This window comes from Pistacia vera, unplaced genomic scaffold (genome assembly GCF_008641045.1).
Source record: "Pistacia vera cultivar Batoury unplaced genomic scaffold, PisVer_v2 Contig200, whole genome shotgun sequence".
Classification (NCBI taxonomy): Eukaryota; Viridiplantae; Streptophyta; class Magnoliopsida; order Sapindales; family Anacardiaceae; genus Pistacia; species Pistacia vera.
Genome location: NW_022196003.1, coordinates 759,297 through 777,891, shown reverse-complemented (window position 1 = coordinate 777,891; position 18,595 = coordinate 759,297). Strand labels below are relative to the sequence as shown.

Genomic DNA, 18,595 nt, shown 5'->3' with positions numbered 1-18,595 from the left:
ATTATTCAGATAATATTTCTCTCTAAAAAGTAAAGTTAAAAAGTTGAAGTGACACGATTTCGTTTTAATTGATTGTGCAAGCAAATCATTGTATAAATAATGTGAGCTCGTTTCTCTATTTCGTAAAAAAATATGAACAACATAATAATTTTGTAGCTTATAGAATAATTTCAAATTAAAAATAACTTCTAAATATCAAAATGTGTCATGTGAATGATAGCAAATGTTTTCTTTAGCTTTATGTGGATTTAAGCACTCGGATTATATTGTTGACTATCTGTCCAAATTTTCCTCCAGGAAATTTGGACGAAACTCTTTTGAAGGTGCTATTTCATCCAGATTTTCTAACTTGACCTCATTGATCACACTGTGGGTATAACTCATATAATATTTCTCACTAAAAGCTAAGTCAAAAAGTTAAAGCGACACTAGATCATATTAATGATTTTTGAATTGATTGTGTAGACAAATCACTTATATAAATAATGTGAGCTCGTCTCTCATTTCATAAAAAAAAAAAAAAAAATATGAAGAAGTTAATAATTTTGTAATGGACACATATTTTAAATTATTTTATTTTGAATAGTATTTTTAAAAATGTTGAATTGAGTTATTAGTATGATAATAAGAATTGAATTTGATAATGTATTTAGTAAGATTATTTTTTAATCCCTAATATTTGTTAATTTAGTTAAACACCTTTTATAATAAAAGTTTTAAAATTAACAAAAACACTCCCATTTACTTATTAAATATCAATAATTGGTTACAGTTGTCAGGAAGATGTGAGTATGTGAGAATATTTTGTTAATTTATAATTTTTTTATTGTTGAGGGTGTTTAATTAAATTAATAAATTTAAAAATTAAAAAAATTTAGATATTTTAAATTAAATAGGATAAAACTAGATTTTAAGACTCAGTAAAAATGTAAAATAAACATAAATTTTAAATAAGATGTGATAGAAACAATTAAACAATCACACCGGTAGGTCGGTCTGAACACCGTCATCGATGAGTGGAGGCTAGTACGCCAGTCACCCCCTGGAAAGTTGAATTTCTTTCATTAATTCCAAGATGATGATGTCATTATCACAGAAAGAGCCAATCAAAGACCTTAAAAGTGATGACCCCACAGGGTTAGTTGAATTCAGCGTGTGAAAACACATCAACGGTGGAAGAGTCATCTCGTAAAAACAAGAAATTTGGTGGAAACTCTTTGGAAGGTGGTAAACTATTTGGTTTTTCTAACTTGACCACATGGATCATAGTGCGAGTATAGATTTCTCTCTGAAAACTATGCCAAAAAGTTAAATGATCATATTAATGATGTTTTAATTGATTGTGTAGATAAATCACTGTATAAGTATTGTGAGCTCGTCTCTTAATTTCATAAAAAAATATGGGGAACTTAATAATTTTGTAACTTATAGAATAATTTCAAATTAAAAATAACTTCTAAATATCATCTTTATTTTTTTTCGTAAGTAGATAAGATAAAAAGATTGAAAGATCTTATTCTATAGGTGCTACATCAAAGAATCTAGATTTGGCTGTACTAAATTATATTTATTTCATCATATCAAATGTTAAAAAAAATTACATATATAATTTTTTTTTTTTTAATTGAGGACTTTGCAGCCCGATCATGGTTCTTAGCAGTAGTCTCTATAAAATAATGAATTTAAAAACTAAAATCAAAAGAAATGAGGGAACTCATCGGCAACATTTGCTTTAGCTTTATGAAATGTCATTATACTTAACTTTCAAATGTAAAAGAATAATACTGAATGTGTATCATTTTCATATAATATTTGTCATAAAATATTATGTGACAAAATATAATTTGATAAAAATTTAATTTTAACTTTAAATTAATAAATCATATCTTATCATATAATATTATATAAAAATAATACACGTGTAATATTATTCAATCTAAAATAGTTGGGTTTAGGATTATACAAAGCGGAAAAGGAATCGTACTCCTTACTTAGCTTTCCACTTAGACATTAGATAAGGTGGTAATGAACCCACCTGGCATCTATGTCCGTTGACAATGCTATCAGAACAAAAAAAAAAGAAAAAAAAAAGCAGCCTTTATAATTATTTTTTTATGATCGTTGAATTTATTAATTGTGGCAAAGGGTGGCCACTAATTCCCATATTAAAAAGAAAAAAAAAAGTGCAAATAAGTTGTTATTAATTATTTTAACTCTTGTCTCTAATACAACATACAATTAATTATTAATTAAATTATATGGAATTTCATTCATTAAACCCAAGATGATGATATCATCATCACAAAAAGAGCTAAACGAGACCTTAAAAGTGATGCCCCACAGTTTAGTTGAATCCAACGTGTGAAAACAAATCAACGGTGGAGGAGTCATTAGTCATAGCTTAATTAATAAGCATTTTTAATTATAATCGGGTTAGTGATCTGATAACTGCCACGTGTCTCTTGCCTGATCTATACATACGTGTTCGATTTCAATTGGTTTCATACAGCTAACTAAGCAGGCTTGCAGGTTGCAGAGTGCGACGTGTCAGAAATTTCCTTTGGTCAAAGTGATGATGTAATTGCGTGTGGAAGCGTATGGTCCATAATTAATTCAATAAAGAAGAAGATAATATATATGATATGCAGATACGCGCTTACCATTATTTCATACAACAATTCAACTTCACTACTTCACAAACACAAAATCCTACAGTTTTCTCTTCTTTCAAAGATATGGCAGAAATAATCGTCTCTGTTATTGCTGAGAAACTCTTGGATAAGCTATCATCCCTTGCTTCCAATGAAATGGGTTTGGCATGGGGTGTCCAAAAAGATGCACAAGAGCTTGTTGACACCTTAACCACTATCAAAGCTGTTCTCTTAGATGCTGAGGACAAGCAGACCCATAATGAGAAGCTCAAAGTTTGGCTGGGAAAGCTTAAGGGGATCTGCTATGATGCTTAAGATTTTTTAGACGTGATTTAGGTGGAAGGTTTGCGTAAACAAGTGGTAAATAGTCAAAGCTGTACAAGAAAGGTACGCCACTTTTTTTCATCCTCAAATCCAATTGCTTTCCGTTTTACGTTGGGGCATAAAATTAAGGAGATTAAAAAGAGGTTAGCAAAAATAGCAGTTATTAAAAATAGTTTTAATCTCACTGAGAAAGTTGATAGCAATCAAGTTATAGGTTGGGAGAGGGAGAGGGAGAGGGAAACTCACTCATTTGTGCGTGCTTCAGATGTTATTGGTAGGGATAAAGATAAAGAGAAGATTATGAAATTACTGTTACGTCCAAGTCATGGCCATGAAAATGTTTCTGTCATTCCTATTGTTGGAATAGGAGGCCTAGGAAAAACCGCACTTGGCAAATTGGTGTACAATGATAAAATAGTGGGTGAATATTTTAAGTTGAAAATATGGGTATGTGTGTCAGATGAGTTTGTTTTGAAAAAACTATTAATTGACATCATCGAATCTGTAACTCAGAAAAAATATGTTGACAAGAGTATTGACCAATTGCAAAATATCCTACGTGATATCTTAAGCCATGAAAAATATTTGTTAGTTTTGGATGATGTTTGGAATGAAGATTATGGGTTGTGGTTTGAATTAAAAAATTTATTGAGGGAATGTGTTAGTGGAAGTAAAATTATCGTAACTACACGCAGTGATCGTGTTGCCTCAATTATGGGCACTGTACCTACATACAGGTTAGAAGGTCTTTCTCTTGATGATTGTTTGTCAGTGTTTGTTAAATGTGCTTTTAAAGAAGGGAGAGAAAAGCAACATCCCAACCTTGTGGAAATTGGAATAGAAATTGTAAAAAAATGTAGAGGTGTTCCATTGGCAGTAAGAGCGTTAGGAAGTCTACTTTATTCCTCAACTTCTGAACAAGATTGGAAAAATTTGAGGGATAATGAGATTTGGAAGTTGGATCAAAAAGAAAATAACATTTTAAATGCGCTAAGAATAAGTTATAATCATCTGCCATCTTACTTAAAGCAATGTTTTGTTTATTGTTCTATTTTTCCAAAAGACATTGAATTTACTAGTCTTCATTTGGTTCAATTTTGGATGGACCATGGGCTTCTTCAATCGCACAATGAAAATGAAGATTTGGAAAATATTGGTAAACAATACGTAAAAGAATTGATTTCGAGATCTTTTTTCCAAGATATTGTACAACTGCATGAGAGTTTGTACACGTTTAAAATTCATGATCTCATGCACGATCTTGCCACATCATTGATGAGAAATGAGTGCTTAATAGTGAAATCTGCTAACCAAATTTGTACCAAAAGTCATCGACACGTATCATTTTATTTTGTTGATGCACCTATAATAGATGTTCCAAACATTTTCCCTAACTTGGGTCATCTGAGAAGCATTACTTTTTATCCGATTTCTGGTGAAAGTACTGGTATTAGCCAATCATTTTTGGAATTAATCGTCTCAAGGTGTAAATTCTTGCGGATGTTAAATTTATTTTCTTCAAATATTGACCTAGTGCCTAAAAAAATTGGTAATTTGAAGCATCTAAGATTTCTTGATCTAGGGAGCAACCCTAAAATAAAAGAACTCCCAAGTTCCATTTACAAGCTACAAAATTTGCAATTTCTATCACTATTGGGTTGTGAGGAATTAAAAGCGTTAACAAGAGATGTAAAGTACTTAATTAGTCTTAGACATCTCGCATTAACTACGATACAAACGCATCTACCAACCAATGGTATTGGTTGCTTGAATTCTCTTCGACGTTTGTGGATTTGCAATTGCAATAATTTAGAATATTTGTTTGAAGATATTGGTCACCTAAGAGTTCTTCGAACTCTAAGCGTTTCTGAATGTCCAAGACTTATCTCATTACCACGTGGTGTGAGAAGCCTAAGCTCATTAGAAAATCTTCTTTTGATAAGTTGTGAAAGGCTTAATCTTGATTTGAGCATAGGATCGGATAAGCAAGACAATCATGATGAACTCAGTAGCACATGGCCTCACCTTCGATTTCTTTGTATAAGAGAATTACCACAATTGGTGGAATTTCCGCAATGGCTTATTCAGTGTTCCATTAGCAGTTTGGAAAGGTTGCAAATTGTAAATTGTTCCAACTTGAAGGCACTACCAGAGTCGATGTAAAAACTTCAAGTTCTTGTTATTGAGAAGTGTCCAGAATTGTCATCTTTACCCAAGGATATGGATCGTCTCATCTCTTTGAGAGAACTAGCAATTGAAGACAGTCCTAAGCTGAGCGAAAGATATGAACCAGAAACAGGTGAAGATTGGTCCAAGATTTCTCATATCCCCTACATTCAACTCGATGGCAAGGTCATCAAATCGACAGAAATTTAGGTATGATTAGTAGGTAAATATTAATGATATATTTATTGCTCTTCTTCTTCATCATTAGATTTGAATTTCAAAAACATTTGAACTAATGATTCTTTGTTTCTCCTTCCTTTTGTTAACTCTATTGTTTTATATGTATGCATTGGCCATAAACTTTAAAAATAATAGTTCTCCATCAAGCTCCATGTCTGATAAATGTGTTTACAGCTGTTATAGTTTGGTTTAGTGATGGTCTTTGTATTAAGTTATTGGAAGTTATTAAAATAAAAGTACTTCTCAAATTTTGTCTGATTCTTTGTTGTATTCAGATTAATATTATCATTAGAGCTTTTGTCATTGCATTTGTAGATTCAAGGTTAGCAATCAAGTGTGGTGGTGTGGTAAACAGTTGAGAGTTGGCAATATAGTGTATGAAGCGGACGATGGTGGAGCTTCTTTTAATGTGTTAAATCCTGAAGAGCAACTACAGAGAAATTTAATGCTATGGTAACTGAGAACTATCTTGAAATTCACCTATTTTGGGCTGGTAAAGGGACCTGCTGCATCCCTACTGGAGGTAGCTTGGGCCATTAATTTCAGCTCTTAGTGTCATTCCAGGTGAAGTATGTGATTACTTTGACTCTTCATTTAAGATGAGTTACAATATATGTGCTTCTATACTTCATTCTGATATACAATAACTGAATTTTCCTACTTAGATTTCATACCAACTGTTGGTATTGCACGAAAGAAAAACCAGGCTTGGCTGATTGTTGGTATTGCCATGGCTCTCGGAAGTTTGGGCTTGATACTGATATTTTTAATTTTTTACATGAACATAAAAAGAGGCAATGATGATGCAGAAGGTAAAATCTGTGAAACCAATTTTTTTTGGAAAACAATGAATTTAGTTTTACTTTAGCATCCCACAATATAGGTGAAGCGTGAACTTTTTTCTAGTTCACTTAAGAACATAGATACTAGATTTAAAATAACTATTTGTTATAAAGGTCATGATATTTGAGCTCTTGCTTCCAAAATTTGGAATAGGATATTCCGAGAAACAGGCAAAGCTGCTGGTGTAATTCATCTCTTATCATGCAAAGCCATCCATGTTATGTAATCTTTTATCTTGCTTCAATATGCAGTGTTACTTGGAATAGGTCCTAAACCAAAAATTTTCGGTTATGCTGAGTTGAAATCTGCAACAAAAGACTTCAACCCTCCAAATAAGCTAGGCGAGGGAGGATTTGGACCTGTGTACAAGGTAACTTTTATATCCTACATTTACAAGTAAGAAACAATAGATAAATACTGGGAATTTGGGTTCTTGAGTGTGTAGTGTATGTAAGGTATGATGATAGCTTGACATTATAACAAAAAAACTAGGTTAATTTTACCTGGATACTCACCAAGGATGGAGCAGACATGATTTATGTTATTAAATCTGGTGCTACAGGGTACGCTTTCTGATGGAAGGGTGATAGTTGTGGAGCAACTTTCACTTGGATCCCACCAGGGGAAAAATCAGTTTTTTAATGAGATTGCTACCATAACTGCAGTACAACATCGCAATCTTGTGAAATTGCATGGTTGCTGCATCGAGGGAACCAGGCTCCTCCTTATTTATGAATACCTTGAAAACAAAAGCCTTGATCAAGTATTGTTTGGTATGAAGATCAGCCTTAGTTTAGAAATTTTCTACTTTTCTTTTCTTGCAATCAGCTGCGACATTTATGCAATTGATATGATATCTCTCTTGTGATTTATCTTGCTGTACAAAATACAATATTGCTTTCAAATGTTTAAACCATCTAAGGTTAAAGAATGAAACATTTGTCCTGCTCTGTTAAAGAAGGCCCAAAACTACAAAATTTGCTCGCCAAACTAATAAGAGCAAGCAAAAAGTTCAATAGAGCAGGATTCACAATGTTTTAATGAGCACCAATCTTTCCTTGGGATACATTGTTCCTAAATCCTTAATTCTCCAAATCAATAACTCCTGAAGATCTAAATGATTGTAGCCACTGTTTCTACAGGAAAAAGGGATTTGCATCTTGATTGGCCTACCCGGTTCAATATATGCCTGGGAATTGCGAGAGGTCTAGCATATCTTCACGAGGATTCAAGGCCAAAGATTGTACATCGAGATGTCAAAGCAAGTAATATTTTACTTGATGCAAAACTCTGTCCCAAGATATCAGATTTTGGTTTGGCAAAGTTGTATGATGACACGAAAACTCACATCAGCACAAGAGTTGCAGGGACCATGTAAGCTCCTTCAATCATTTCTTGACTGCCACTCTTCCTTGATACTTGTAATGTGCTGCAAAGTATAATATGATGTATTCTATACATGCTGTCTTGGAAGTTACCAACAATACCTAGTAGATTTTGTTGTAGAGTATTTCAAAATGTCAACATACATCTATTGATGAAAATGACTGAGAGCAATACATGTATGTTGAGAGAACTATTTGTGTCATCTTTTATAGTCACATAGTGATTGATGCTATAATCTTTGGAGGGGACTAGATTTGTGATTGTATTGCTTTGTTATTCTTCAAGTTTTGCTAAATGTTAAAGGTTTTCACATTGTAAAGGCGAGTGGGCACATGGGATACGGTTGATCATTAAATTCAATTTGAGAGCAGTATCCAGACTTGACTTTTGGATTTTAACCAGGAGAAACACTTGATTATCTTGTAGTGGTTATCTGGCACCGGAGTATGCAATGCGTGGACACTTACAGAAAAGGTTGATGTGTTCAGTTTTGGTGTTGTTGCTTTGGAGATTATCAGTGGAAGAGCAAACTCTGATAGTAACTTGGATAGTGAAAAGATTTATCTCCTTGAGTGGGTAAGGAAATAAATTTGAAATTTGATTTGTTAATTTTGTTTGCTTTCTTCTATGATCCCCTAATTGAGAAAAAACACATTTCTTTTGAATTGTCTATATGCTATTTCCAGGCCTGGAGTCTTCATGAAAGTAATCAAAGTTTGGGGTTGATAGATCCCTAGTTAACAGAGCTTAATTAAATCGAAGCTCTTCTAGTAATAGCAGTGGCTCTGTTGTGCACTCAAGCATCACCAGCATTACGGCCACCAATGTCACACGTTCTTAGCATGCTCACTGGAGACATAGAAGTGGGAACTGTTACTTCAAAGCCAAGTTATTTGGCTGATTGGGATTTTCAGGATACGACAAACTGCTTTCTTAACGAAGATATTGATACATCCACATCTGCAAGAAGTTATAGCAAAAAGAATAGCCAATCTGAGAATGCAACTGATCTTAGTTCTGGAGTTGACCCACTGCTCACTCCTGTAAACGTCACTCGGTGCAGTGAGATAATTGCAGAGGGGAGGTGAGAAATTTCTTGACTCACTGAAATCAAGTGAATAGTATTGCTCCTTCTGCCAACTATAATCCATGCAAAACTATTCAACTTATTGATGTTGGCAGCATTTTCTAAGTCGAAACTATTGTAGAACTTATAATGGTGTGAAGCTATAGTTGTATACTGACAATATTCGACGATGAATTTGAAGAGCATCCTGCTAGATGTAAAGAGAAAATTTTACCATATTTCTTGTTCTTTTTATATGTCAACTGGAGTTAGCTTTAATTAAAACTTATGGATATGGGAAAATATAGCAATTTCATATGATTCTTGAGGTCATTTAATTCTGTCGTCATTCAATGCTTTCAGAAAATATTGAAAACTTTGATTAGTGTTTCGTTTAATTAATTTATTAAATCCTTTTTATATTAGTATTTTCGTCTTGTCCCTTTCATTCTGTCTCTTTCCTTTTCATTTGATAAAGAGGTTTGTTTGGTACGGCTTATGAAAATATAGAAGCTTTTAGAAGAAGCTTACTTGAGTGAAGATTATAGAATAGAAGTTTATTGAAGTAGAGCGAAAATATAACTAATATGAAAATGTTAATAGTTGTTTGATTGAGAAAATTTTAGAAGTGTGTGTTCTGTATTAAATTACCAAAAAGGGATCTAATATGCAAGAATATATCAAGTCATATTTATAGAATATTATAAAGAAAAATGATATTTTTACACTTTAAATAAACTCAAAAAAAAGCTAATTTTAAATTCTATAAGCCCGTCTGCAATTGTTAAAATTTCAAATCATATTTTAATTTATTCTCTACAAATCCCTACATGTTAATTTTTTTTTTTTTTTTTTTGGGGAACTTAATTTTTTTTTTTCTAACATAAATTCATTAGAATTGTAAATAACAAATGTAGCGCTACAAATTAATAGATCAATGTTTAATGGTATGGTTCGGAAAAAAAAAAAAAAAAAAAATAGATGAATTACATTTTCTCACATTATGTTTCATGAAAAAGCTATTTCATCCTTATTAGTTTCAGAATCCAACTTTCCCTTATTAAAAAGAAAAAAAAAATAGTTGTTGAAATTCTGGCCGACGATGAGTAGATTATAGGGTGTTGGCAGTTGAGATATAAATTGTCAGTAATATTCTCAGATGAAATTGTCTTCAAAGAAGTTTCCCATGCAATAAGAATGCTCCGCACGGTTGGAGAGCAAAGGTTGGAGCCTGAAAAAACCACAAAAAATGTTAGCTCTTGGGACTAAAGGTCTTCATTGGGTGTTAACTCTTGGGACTGAACTGTCACTTTTCCAAAGGTTGGAGCTCAAGCAAACCACAAAAGGTGTGGACAAAAATGTTAAGACCCCATATTTTGTTGTAGAAGTTTGTAATTTTTTTTTTTTTTAATTTGGATTTCTGTTTACCTAGTAAATTCTAGAAGACAAATTTCTATAATTTTTGATAAATCAAATTTATTTGAAATTGATGAAAATGATATGTATAAGAGATTCAAATATTTGATTTAATATCACAAATTGGAAACTTAAGTTAAAGGGTAGACACTTAATATTAGTATATTTAAGATTATTGAAGGAAATCATGATATAAGTTTTATGTATGTATATACGTATGTATTTATGTCCATAATGTTGTGAATAAATTTATGTTAGTTATTTGTTAACATACTTTCTCTCTTAATTACTTACCTTAAGTATTGAAAGTGTAACAATAATTCATTGTTGAGTGTTCTTAAATTGAATAAATATGGAGACTAAAATGAAATTTTATGTATTAAAGGGACATATTGAAATTTTTCAAGCCCATAGTACTGGTCCAATGGGCATATGATTGGTCCGAGCCTTGAAAAAGTTTATGAGCCTAGAACCGGTTCTAACCAAAATAGACTTGATCCCAATTTAGGATCGGACTCGTTGGGCCCAAACCCAAGACCGATTGGCCCGATCATTGCCCACCTCTAAATTCAAAACTAACTAAAAAAGTTAAGGGGACATCATATCAAATCAGCAATGTTTGAATTGATATGCAGACAAATCACTATATAAATAATATGACTTTATCTCTTGATTTTATAAAAAAAATTACGAAGAATCAAATAATTTTGTAACTTATATTTACTCTATTATGTTTATATCTAAATTTTTACTAAAAAGTTAACCCTTTTTATTGAAAATTCTCACTTGAATAATTAAATTGTTTATTTCAATACAATTAATTTATTACAATTAAAAAAATAAATTTCGTTCATTAATCCTAAGATGATGATGTCATCATATCATCACAAAAAGAGCCGCCCATCAAGACCTGAAAAGTGATGACCCCACAGTTTTGTTGAGGAAATACGTCAACGGTCGCAGAGTCAAGCGTGGAACCCAAGATGGCCAAGTGCATTTTTGACTATAATCAGGTTAGTGATCTAGTGCTGCCACGTGTCCTTACCCTATTTATGCATACGTGTTCGATTCGAAACAGGCTTGCAAGTTACAGAATGTGATGGATCGGGAATTTTCTGCGCGTCAAAGCAATGATGTAATTGCGGGTGGTCAACATATGGTCCAATAATTAATTCAACAAAGAAGAAGAATATATGACGTGTAGATGCTCGCTTATTGTTATTTCATACAACAATTTAACTTCACCACTTCACAAACATAAAATCCTGCAACTTTCTTTTCTTTCAAAGATATGGCAGAAACAATCGTCTCTGTTATTGCTGAGGTACCCTTGAGTAAGCTATTCTCCCTTGCTTCCAATGAAATTAGGTTGGCATGGGGTGTCCAAAAAGATGCACGAGAGCTTGTTGACACCTTAACCACTATCAAAGCTGTTCTCTTAGATGCTGAGGGCAAACAGATTCATAATCAGAAGCTAAAAGTTTGGCTGGGAAAGCTTAAAGAGGTCTGCTATGATGTCGAAGATGGTTTAGACGAAATTGAGGTGCATAAACAAGTGGTGAATAGTCAAAGTAGTACAAGAAAGGTACGCCACTTTTTTTCATCTTCAAATCCAATTGCTTTCCGTTTTACGTTGGGGCATAAAATTAAGGAGATTAAAAAGAGGTTAGCAAAAATAGCAGCTGATAAGGATAATTTTAATCTCATTGAGAAAGTTGATGGCAATCATGTTATTGGTTGGAATAGGGAAACTCACTCTTTTGTGCGTGCTTCAGATGTTATTGGTAGGGATAAAGATAAAGAGGAGATTATGAAACAATTATTACGTCCAAGTGATGGCCATGAAAATGTTTCTGTCATTCCTATTGTTGGGATAGAAGGTCTAGGACGACACTTGCCAAATTCGTGTATAATGATAAAATGGTGGACGAATATTTTACGTTGAAAATATGGGTATATGTGTCAGATGAGTTTGTTTTAAAAAAACTATTAATTGACATCATCCAATCTGCAACTGGGCAAAAAAATGTTCACGAGAATATAGACCAATTGCAAAAATATCCTACATGATAGATTAAGCCATGAAAAGTATTTGTTAGTTTTGGATGATGTTTGGAATGAAGATTATGGGTTGTGGGTTGAATTAAGAAATTTATTGATAGAATGTGTTAGTAGAAGTAAAATTATCGTAACTACACGTGGTGATCGTGTTGCCTCAATTTTGGGCACTGTACCTACATACAAGTTAGAAGGTCTTTCTCTCGATGATTGCTTGTCAGTGTTTGTTAAATATGCGTTTAAAGAAGGGCAAGAAAAGCAACATCCCAACCTTATGGAAATTGGAATAGAAATTGTAAAAAAATGTGGAGGTGTTCCATTGGCAGTAAGAGCGTTAGGAAGTTTACTTTATTCCTCAACTTCTGAGCAAGATTGGAAAAATTTGAGGGATACTGAGATTTGGAAGTTGGATAAAAATGAAAATAACATTTTATATGCTCTAAGAATAAGTTATAATCATCTGCCACCTCACTTAAAGCAATGTTTTGTTTATTGTTCCATATTTCCAAACGACATTGAATTTAATAGTATTCATTTGGTTCAGTTTTGGATGGCCCATGGGCTTCTTCAATCCCACAATGAAAATCAGGATTTGGAAAATATTGGTAAGCAATACGTGAAAGAATTGATATCGAGATCTTTTTTCCAAGATATTGTGCAAATTCACAGGAATTTTTACACGTTTAAAATTCATGATCTCATGCATGATCTTGCCACTTCATTGATGAGAAATGAGTGCTTAATAGTGAAATCCACTAACAAAATTTGTACCAAAAGTCATCGACACTTATCGTTTTATTTTGTTGATGCACCTATAATAGATGTTCCAAACATTTTACCTAACTTGGGTCATCTGAGAAGCATTACTTTTTATCCAAATACTAGTGAAAGTACTGATATTAGCCAGTCATTTTTGGAATTAATCGCCTCAAGGTGTAAATTCTTGCGAATGTTAAATTTATTTTCTTCAAATATTGAAGTAGTGCCTAAAAAAATTGGTAATTTGAAGTTATTAAAATAAAAGTACTTCTCAAATTTTGTCTGATTCTTTGCTATATTTAGATTAATATTATCTTTGCATTTGCAGATTCAAGGTTAGCAATTAACTGTGGTGGTAAACAGTTGAGAGTTGGCAATATACTGTGTGAAGCAGACGATGGTGGAGGTTCTTTTAATGTGTTAAATTATGAAAAATGGGCACTTAGTAATGTGGGCTTGTTTTCTGAGGGACAATGTAACACATTTCTTCAAAATACTGGCTTAGAAGTGATTAACACTACAACACCAGATCTTTATCAGACAGCAAGACAATCCCCCAAGTCACTCAGATATTATGGACTTAGTCTTGAGAATGGGGTTTACAATGTAAGCTTGTTCTTCACTGAAATAATTTATTGAGATTGAACCTCAAGAAAATGTGGGAGTCTTGGAAGACGTGTTTTTTATGTGTATATTCAGGTAAACATTCAGTAATCAAATTGTAATTTGGAGATCTTGTGAAACATACCCTTGTCCTTGGCCGATTATGATATTACAATGCCATCTATTTATTTTTACATTGAAAAGTATAATACTGTCTCTCATCAAATATCATGTAGGGAACTCACCAATTGAAGGATTTTTACATAACAAAGGAGGCAAGTGGGGTTAGAAGAGCAATTCGCAGAAGCTTTGATGTTAATGTGACTGATAATCATCTTGAGATTCACCTAATTTGGGCTGGTAATGGGACTTGCTGTGTACCTACCATAGGTAGTTATGGACCGTTAATTTCAACTGTTAGTGTCACTTCAGGTAAACTATGTGATCTCTCTGACTCCTCCTTTTAGATGAATTACTATAAATGTGCTAATCTGCTGATATACTTCTCACTGAATTTTACTTAGAATTCCCACCAACTGTTGGTCTTGAACAAAAGAAGAACCAAACTGGGTTGATTGTTGGTATAACAGTCCCTCTTGTGATTTTGGATGTCATACTGATATTTTTAGTTTTTTACTTGAGGATGAGAAAAGACAAAGATGATACAGAAGGTAAGAGAACCCAATAGAATTTAACAGTAATAGCAGTTATAAAATCTCTGAAAAAAATCAGTTAATTTGCATTATTCACTTCTGCTCAAGCCTTGGGCATCTGAGCAAAGTGGATACTAGAATATGGTTGTAACAGAAGTGTTGAATTATGTTTTAGCACTCCTAAAACACAAATAATGGATCTATAATATCTCATTGTTACAACAATGATAAAATATGGGTTAGCAGTAGTGTATTCCATAAGATAGACAAAGTTGCTGCTGTAATTCATCTCTTCTACTACATGTCGTTCAAATTGTCTTGCTTCAATATGTTGTACTACTTAGAATAGGACCTAAACCAAAAACTTTCACATATGAAATTTACAACAAAAGACTTCAACGTTTCAAATAAGCTAGGGTAGGGATGATTTGGACTAGTTTATAAGGTAACTTTTATGTCTTACATTTAGAAGTTACAAGTTATAGATAGTTTATTGGATCTTGGGTTGCAATGGATTATATCTAATGTGTGGTCATAGATAGCAATATAACAGGAAAACTAGGTTGGTCTTAGTTTTTGCATTTTCACCAAGGAGTATATATGATTTATGTTGTTAAATATGGCACTACAGGACATGCTTTCTGATGGAAAGGTGATAGCTATGAATCAACTTTCACAAGGATCCCACCACGGGGAAAATCAGTTTATTAACGAGATTGTTGCCATAACTATAGTGCAACATCTCAATCTTGTGAAATTGTATGGATGCTGCATTGAAGGAACAAGGCGCCTTCTTGTTTATGAATATCATGAAAACAAAAGCCTTGATCAAGCATTATTTGGTATGAGGAAACTGCTATTTCATAATCAAACTTAGTTTTACAATTTTCTATCTTGGTTTTCTTGCGAGCAACTGAAACATTATACAAGTGATCTTTCTTGTATGATCTATGGTCTCTTATTAACTATAAATCTAGCAGTACGGAATACAATTTTGATGACTTTCAAGTATTTTAACCGATCCAAAGTTTAAAGAATGAAATATTTTTCTGCTTTGTAATATGCCTTTTGTGACAACATCACAACTCTAAAGAAGGTACAAAACTACAAAAATAGCTAGTTAAATCTGTTAGAGCAAGCAACAAGTTTTTCTATAGCAAATTGTCAATGTTTAATGAGCTCCAAATTATTCTTGGAGATTATTATTCCTAAATCCTCAATTTTCCATTTCAATAACTCTTAAAAGTTCTTCATGATTGTGCCCCATTTCTGCAGGGAATAGGGTGTTATATTTTGACTGGCCCACCTGATTTAGGATACGCTTGGGAACCGCAAGAGGTCTAGCATATCTTCATAACGAGTCAAAGTCGAAGATTGTAAATCGAGATGTCAAAGCAAGTAATATTTTACCTGATATAGAACTCTCTCCTAAGATTTCAGATTTTGGATTGGCAAAGCTGGTTGATGATAAGAAAACTCACATCAGCACAAGAGTTGCAGGGACCATGTAAACTCCTTCAATCATTTATTGATTACCTTTCTTCCATTGCAGCTTGTTTTGGAATGTGTTGCGTAGTGTAATTTATACATGTCATCATGGAAGTAGCCATCATTTTTTGTAGTCACCTAGTCATAGATGCTAGAATAATTTCTTTGGAGTAGATATGACATTCAATGGCTTTGTATTTATGCAAGTATCTAAATTCAGAATGTTTTCACATTGTCAAGGCATGGGCACGTTGTAGTTTCTTTGGAGTAGATATGTAATTCAATGGCGTTGAAATAACCTAATTTTGAACCCTAATTCTATCAATTGACAGGAGGAATTGTACATTTTAGTTCTTCTATGTATTAAGCAGGTGTATTAAGCATTGATGTTTGAAGTTTGGAATTTGGAATTAATAGCAGGAGAATCAACTTAAATCATAATTAATTAGAAGAAGAATAGTTTATAGTATTTTCATGAATAATTGATTGGCTTTAACATAAATGCCAATATAAATGGAAACCATTCTCATGTAAACAAAACAAACATGAATTCCAGAGTGAAAATTCTACTTTTTTCTTCAGGGCTTTCCCACTTTTGCTTCATCTTTTTCTTCGTAACTGAAAACTCCACTGCTCAAATTACTGACCCTAATGAAGGTACTCTCTCTCTTTTCCTTTCTTTTATGTGTGTATTGTACTTTACAAATTAATTATTTGTTTTAATTATTGAATATACAATTGTTTAAGAAATATTAAACTTTACTAATTTATCAGTAGCTATCTTTAGATTGAAGTGAACTCCCTTTGGCAAAATATATTCTATTTTGTTTAAAAGCTGTGCAGGAGAAAGCCAAATAAAGAGGGACAAAACTAAGTTGAAAATTCCCTCAAAACTGGTTATGAATTCATTTTGTGGTGGGTGGATTTGCAATTGCAAATACAGGATTACAAGTTAAAACAAGAAGTATCACATCTTCAGCAAGGGAAAGAGAAAATTCAAAGTAATTTGAATGCTTCTTGATATACCCATGGCCTCAAAGATCATTGATTTTATGGAAAAGTGTGATTTTATGAAAATTTCGGGAAATTTTCATAATTTTTCAAGTTTTGTTTAAGTATAGACAGATTATATTCACTTAGATTGAGAATGGGTTTTGGGTTAATCTTGTGGTATTGGCATTGATTTTTGAGTTACTCCTAACTTTTTATTGAACTGTTTATGCTATATTGTGTAGATTATTTATGATGCTTTAGATGTACCTTAACTTTTGGTTAAAACTTTTCCTAAAGTTGTGTATACAATTTATCCTTCAAGTGTGTATTTTTCCTAAGGCAAGAGAGTTTGCATCTATAGTCAGATCAAATTTGAGGAGATATGATTGAAACTTGTCTTTATTTTTTGCAGGTGTATTTTCTCTGGACATAAAGGGAGTGATTCCATAAGAACTAGTGGCTTTGCAATTTCTGACAAATTTGTATGGATTTTCCCTTCATTTCCCTGCGTTTGATTTGTATAAGTCAAATTTGACCTTCATCGTTTCTAGTTAATGGACATTATATCATATTTGATTTAGTTTTTCTGTTTAACATTGCAGTAGAGTCAAACGAAATTACTTCACTGGTCCCTTGCCTGCATTTATTGGAAATTTATCTCAATTGAAGTATTTGTAAGTATTGAAAAATACCCTTATGATTGAAAGCCTAGGTTAGATCATATATGGTTATTTTTGGTACATGAGTTTTGATTTTGTTATAACTTTTTCTTTCATGTGCTAGAGAGGTTGGCCGCAATGTACTTTATGCTTTCTAGTTTCTAGCCTCTCCCAAAAGATCTTGGAAACCTTAAGAACTGAACTTTTCTGTAAGATTGACAAACTTTCTCCTTTTTCTTTAATTTTTTTCTCTTTTCTTTTGGTAATGATTGGTTTGGTATTTGATACTTAGGGAGGGTTCAAGCATGTTGCCAACATGTAATTAGTTAGTTAAATAGAAAATTATGTTATTAATTATCAATTAGTTGTTGACTAAAACTAGTAATTAGTCTATAATCTTATTCTGTTTTTGAATTTTGGCACTAATGCTCAAATTGGGCTCAGGTTTTGGTGAGGAAAAAAAAAAAAAAAAAAAAGAGTATCCAATTTAATAATTCGTCCTAATTTCTTATTACATAAATCTTTTAAAGATGAAATTACGCCTATTTTAATTGGAGAGAGTGTATACTTTTTAAGTGAAATATTTATTTATTTTTGTGAAAATGTGATAATAGTCAAAAGTTAATGATACTAATCCCCCAAGATTTGATTAAATAATAAAAAAAATTATCATCAAGCTATAAGTGTTATAATAAACAGTTGGAGGGAGTAAATATTTATTAATTGGTAGCCATAATAGTATAAATTTTAACGACTTTCAATGGCATGGGGAGTTTTGTAGTTTCAAAAACCTCAAATTTTTTTTTCCTATTTTGCAATTACTTATATAGGAAATCACTAAGTATGCCCCAACTTATTCTTAAACGTACAGATATGTAAACTCTTATCTCAAAATTAATCTTAGTGGTGTACTTTCAAAGAGATGTGGTGTATTTAGCATTCTTGTAATCCACTAGCCCATTGTTAAAATAGATATCACTAAAAAAACCCAAGTAGATAGAGGCTAAAGAATCAGCTTACACCTAAATCAATTCTGCATCTAATTCTTAATTTTTAAACCTAAAGCCAAAACGTAAAATTCATAAATACCTCTTAAAACATGACCAATGGAATGTTTCTTCACAACGCCATTTCTTCTGATAATTTGGTGGTGGAAATTATAGTACCAGATTGACTAGATTTTACATAATCACGACAAAAAAGATCTCTCTCAGAAATCAAAGAACAAAGAGTAACGTAGAATTATGTATATGGGTTTTTATATTTAAATTATGTATAAGTTGATAGCAT

At 32.4% G+C, this 18,595-nt stretch overlaps 1 protein-coding gene across 12 annotated transcripts; it reads left to right on the top strand.

The window, feature by feature from the left end:
• Positions 1-2,666: 2,666 nt before the first annotated feature.
• Positions 2,667-13,254, top strand: LOC116128555 (probable LRR receptor-like serine/threonine-protein kinase At1g56140). Of its 12 annotated transcripts, XM_031414285.1 has the most exons (8): positions 2,667-3,038; positions 5,078-5,351; positions 5,697-6,193; positions 6,476-6,594; positions 6,787-6,997; positions 7,367-7,598; positions 8,037-8,186; positions 8,297-9,014. In XM_031414285.1, the coding sequence occupies exons 3-8, from the start codon at positions 6,112-6,114 to the stop codon at positions 8,334-8,336; spliced, it is 834 nt and encodes a 277-aa protein (XP_031270145.1). In that variant the 5' UTR covers positions 2,667-3,038; positions 5,078-5,351; positions 5,697-6,111; the 3' UTR covers positions 8,337-9,014. The 12 variants fall into 12 exon arrangements, 3 of the variants coding, with proteins under 3 accessions (XP_031270145.1, XP_031270148.1, XP_031270146.1); XM_031414288.1 differs by lacking the exon at positions 8,297-9,014 and having other exon boundaries at positions 8,013-8,173; XM_031414286.1 differs by lacking the exon at positions 8,297-9,014 and having other exon boundaries at positions 7,931-8,173.
• The last annotated feature ends 5,341 nt before the right edge of the window (positions 13,255-18,595 follow it).

Coding starts and splice junctions, on each gene's coding strand:
- LOC116128555 (XM_031414285.1), top strand. CDS start 6,112: ATGGCTCTCGGAAGTTTGGGCTTGATACTGATATTTTTAATTTTTTAC. Junction 6,595..6,786: donor GATTTGGACCTGTGTACAAG/GTAACTTTTATA, acceptor CTGGTGCTACAG/GGTACGCTTTCTGATGGAAG. Junction 8,187..8,296: donor AGATTTATCTCCTTGAGTGG/GTAAGGAAATAA, acceptor TGCTATTTCCAG/GCCTGGAGTCTTCATGAAAG.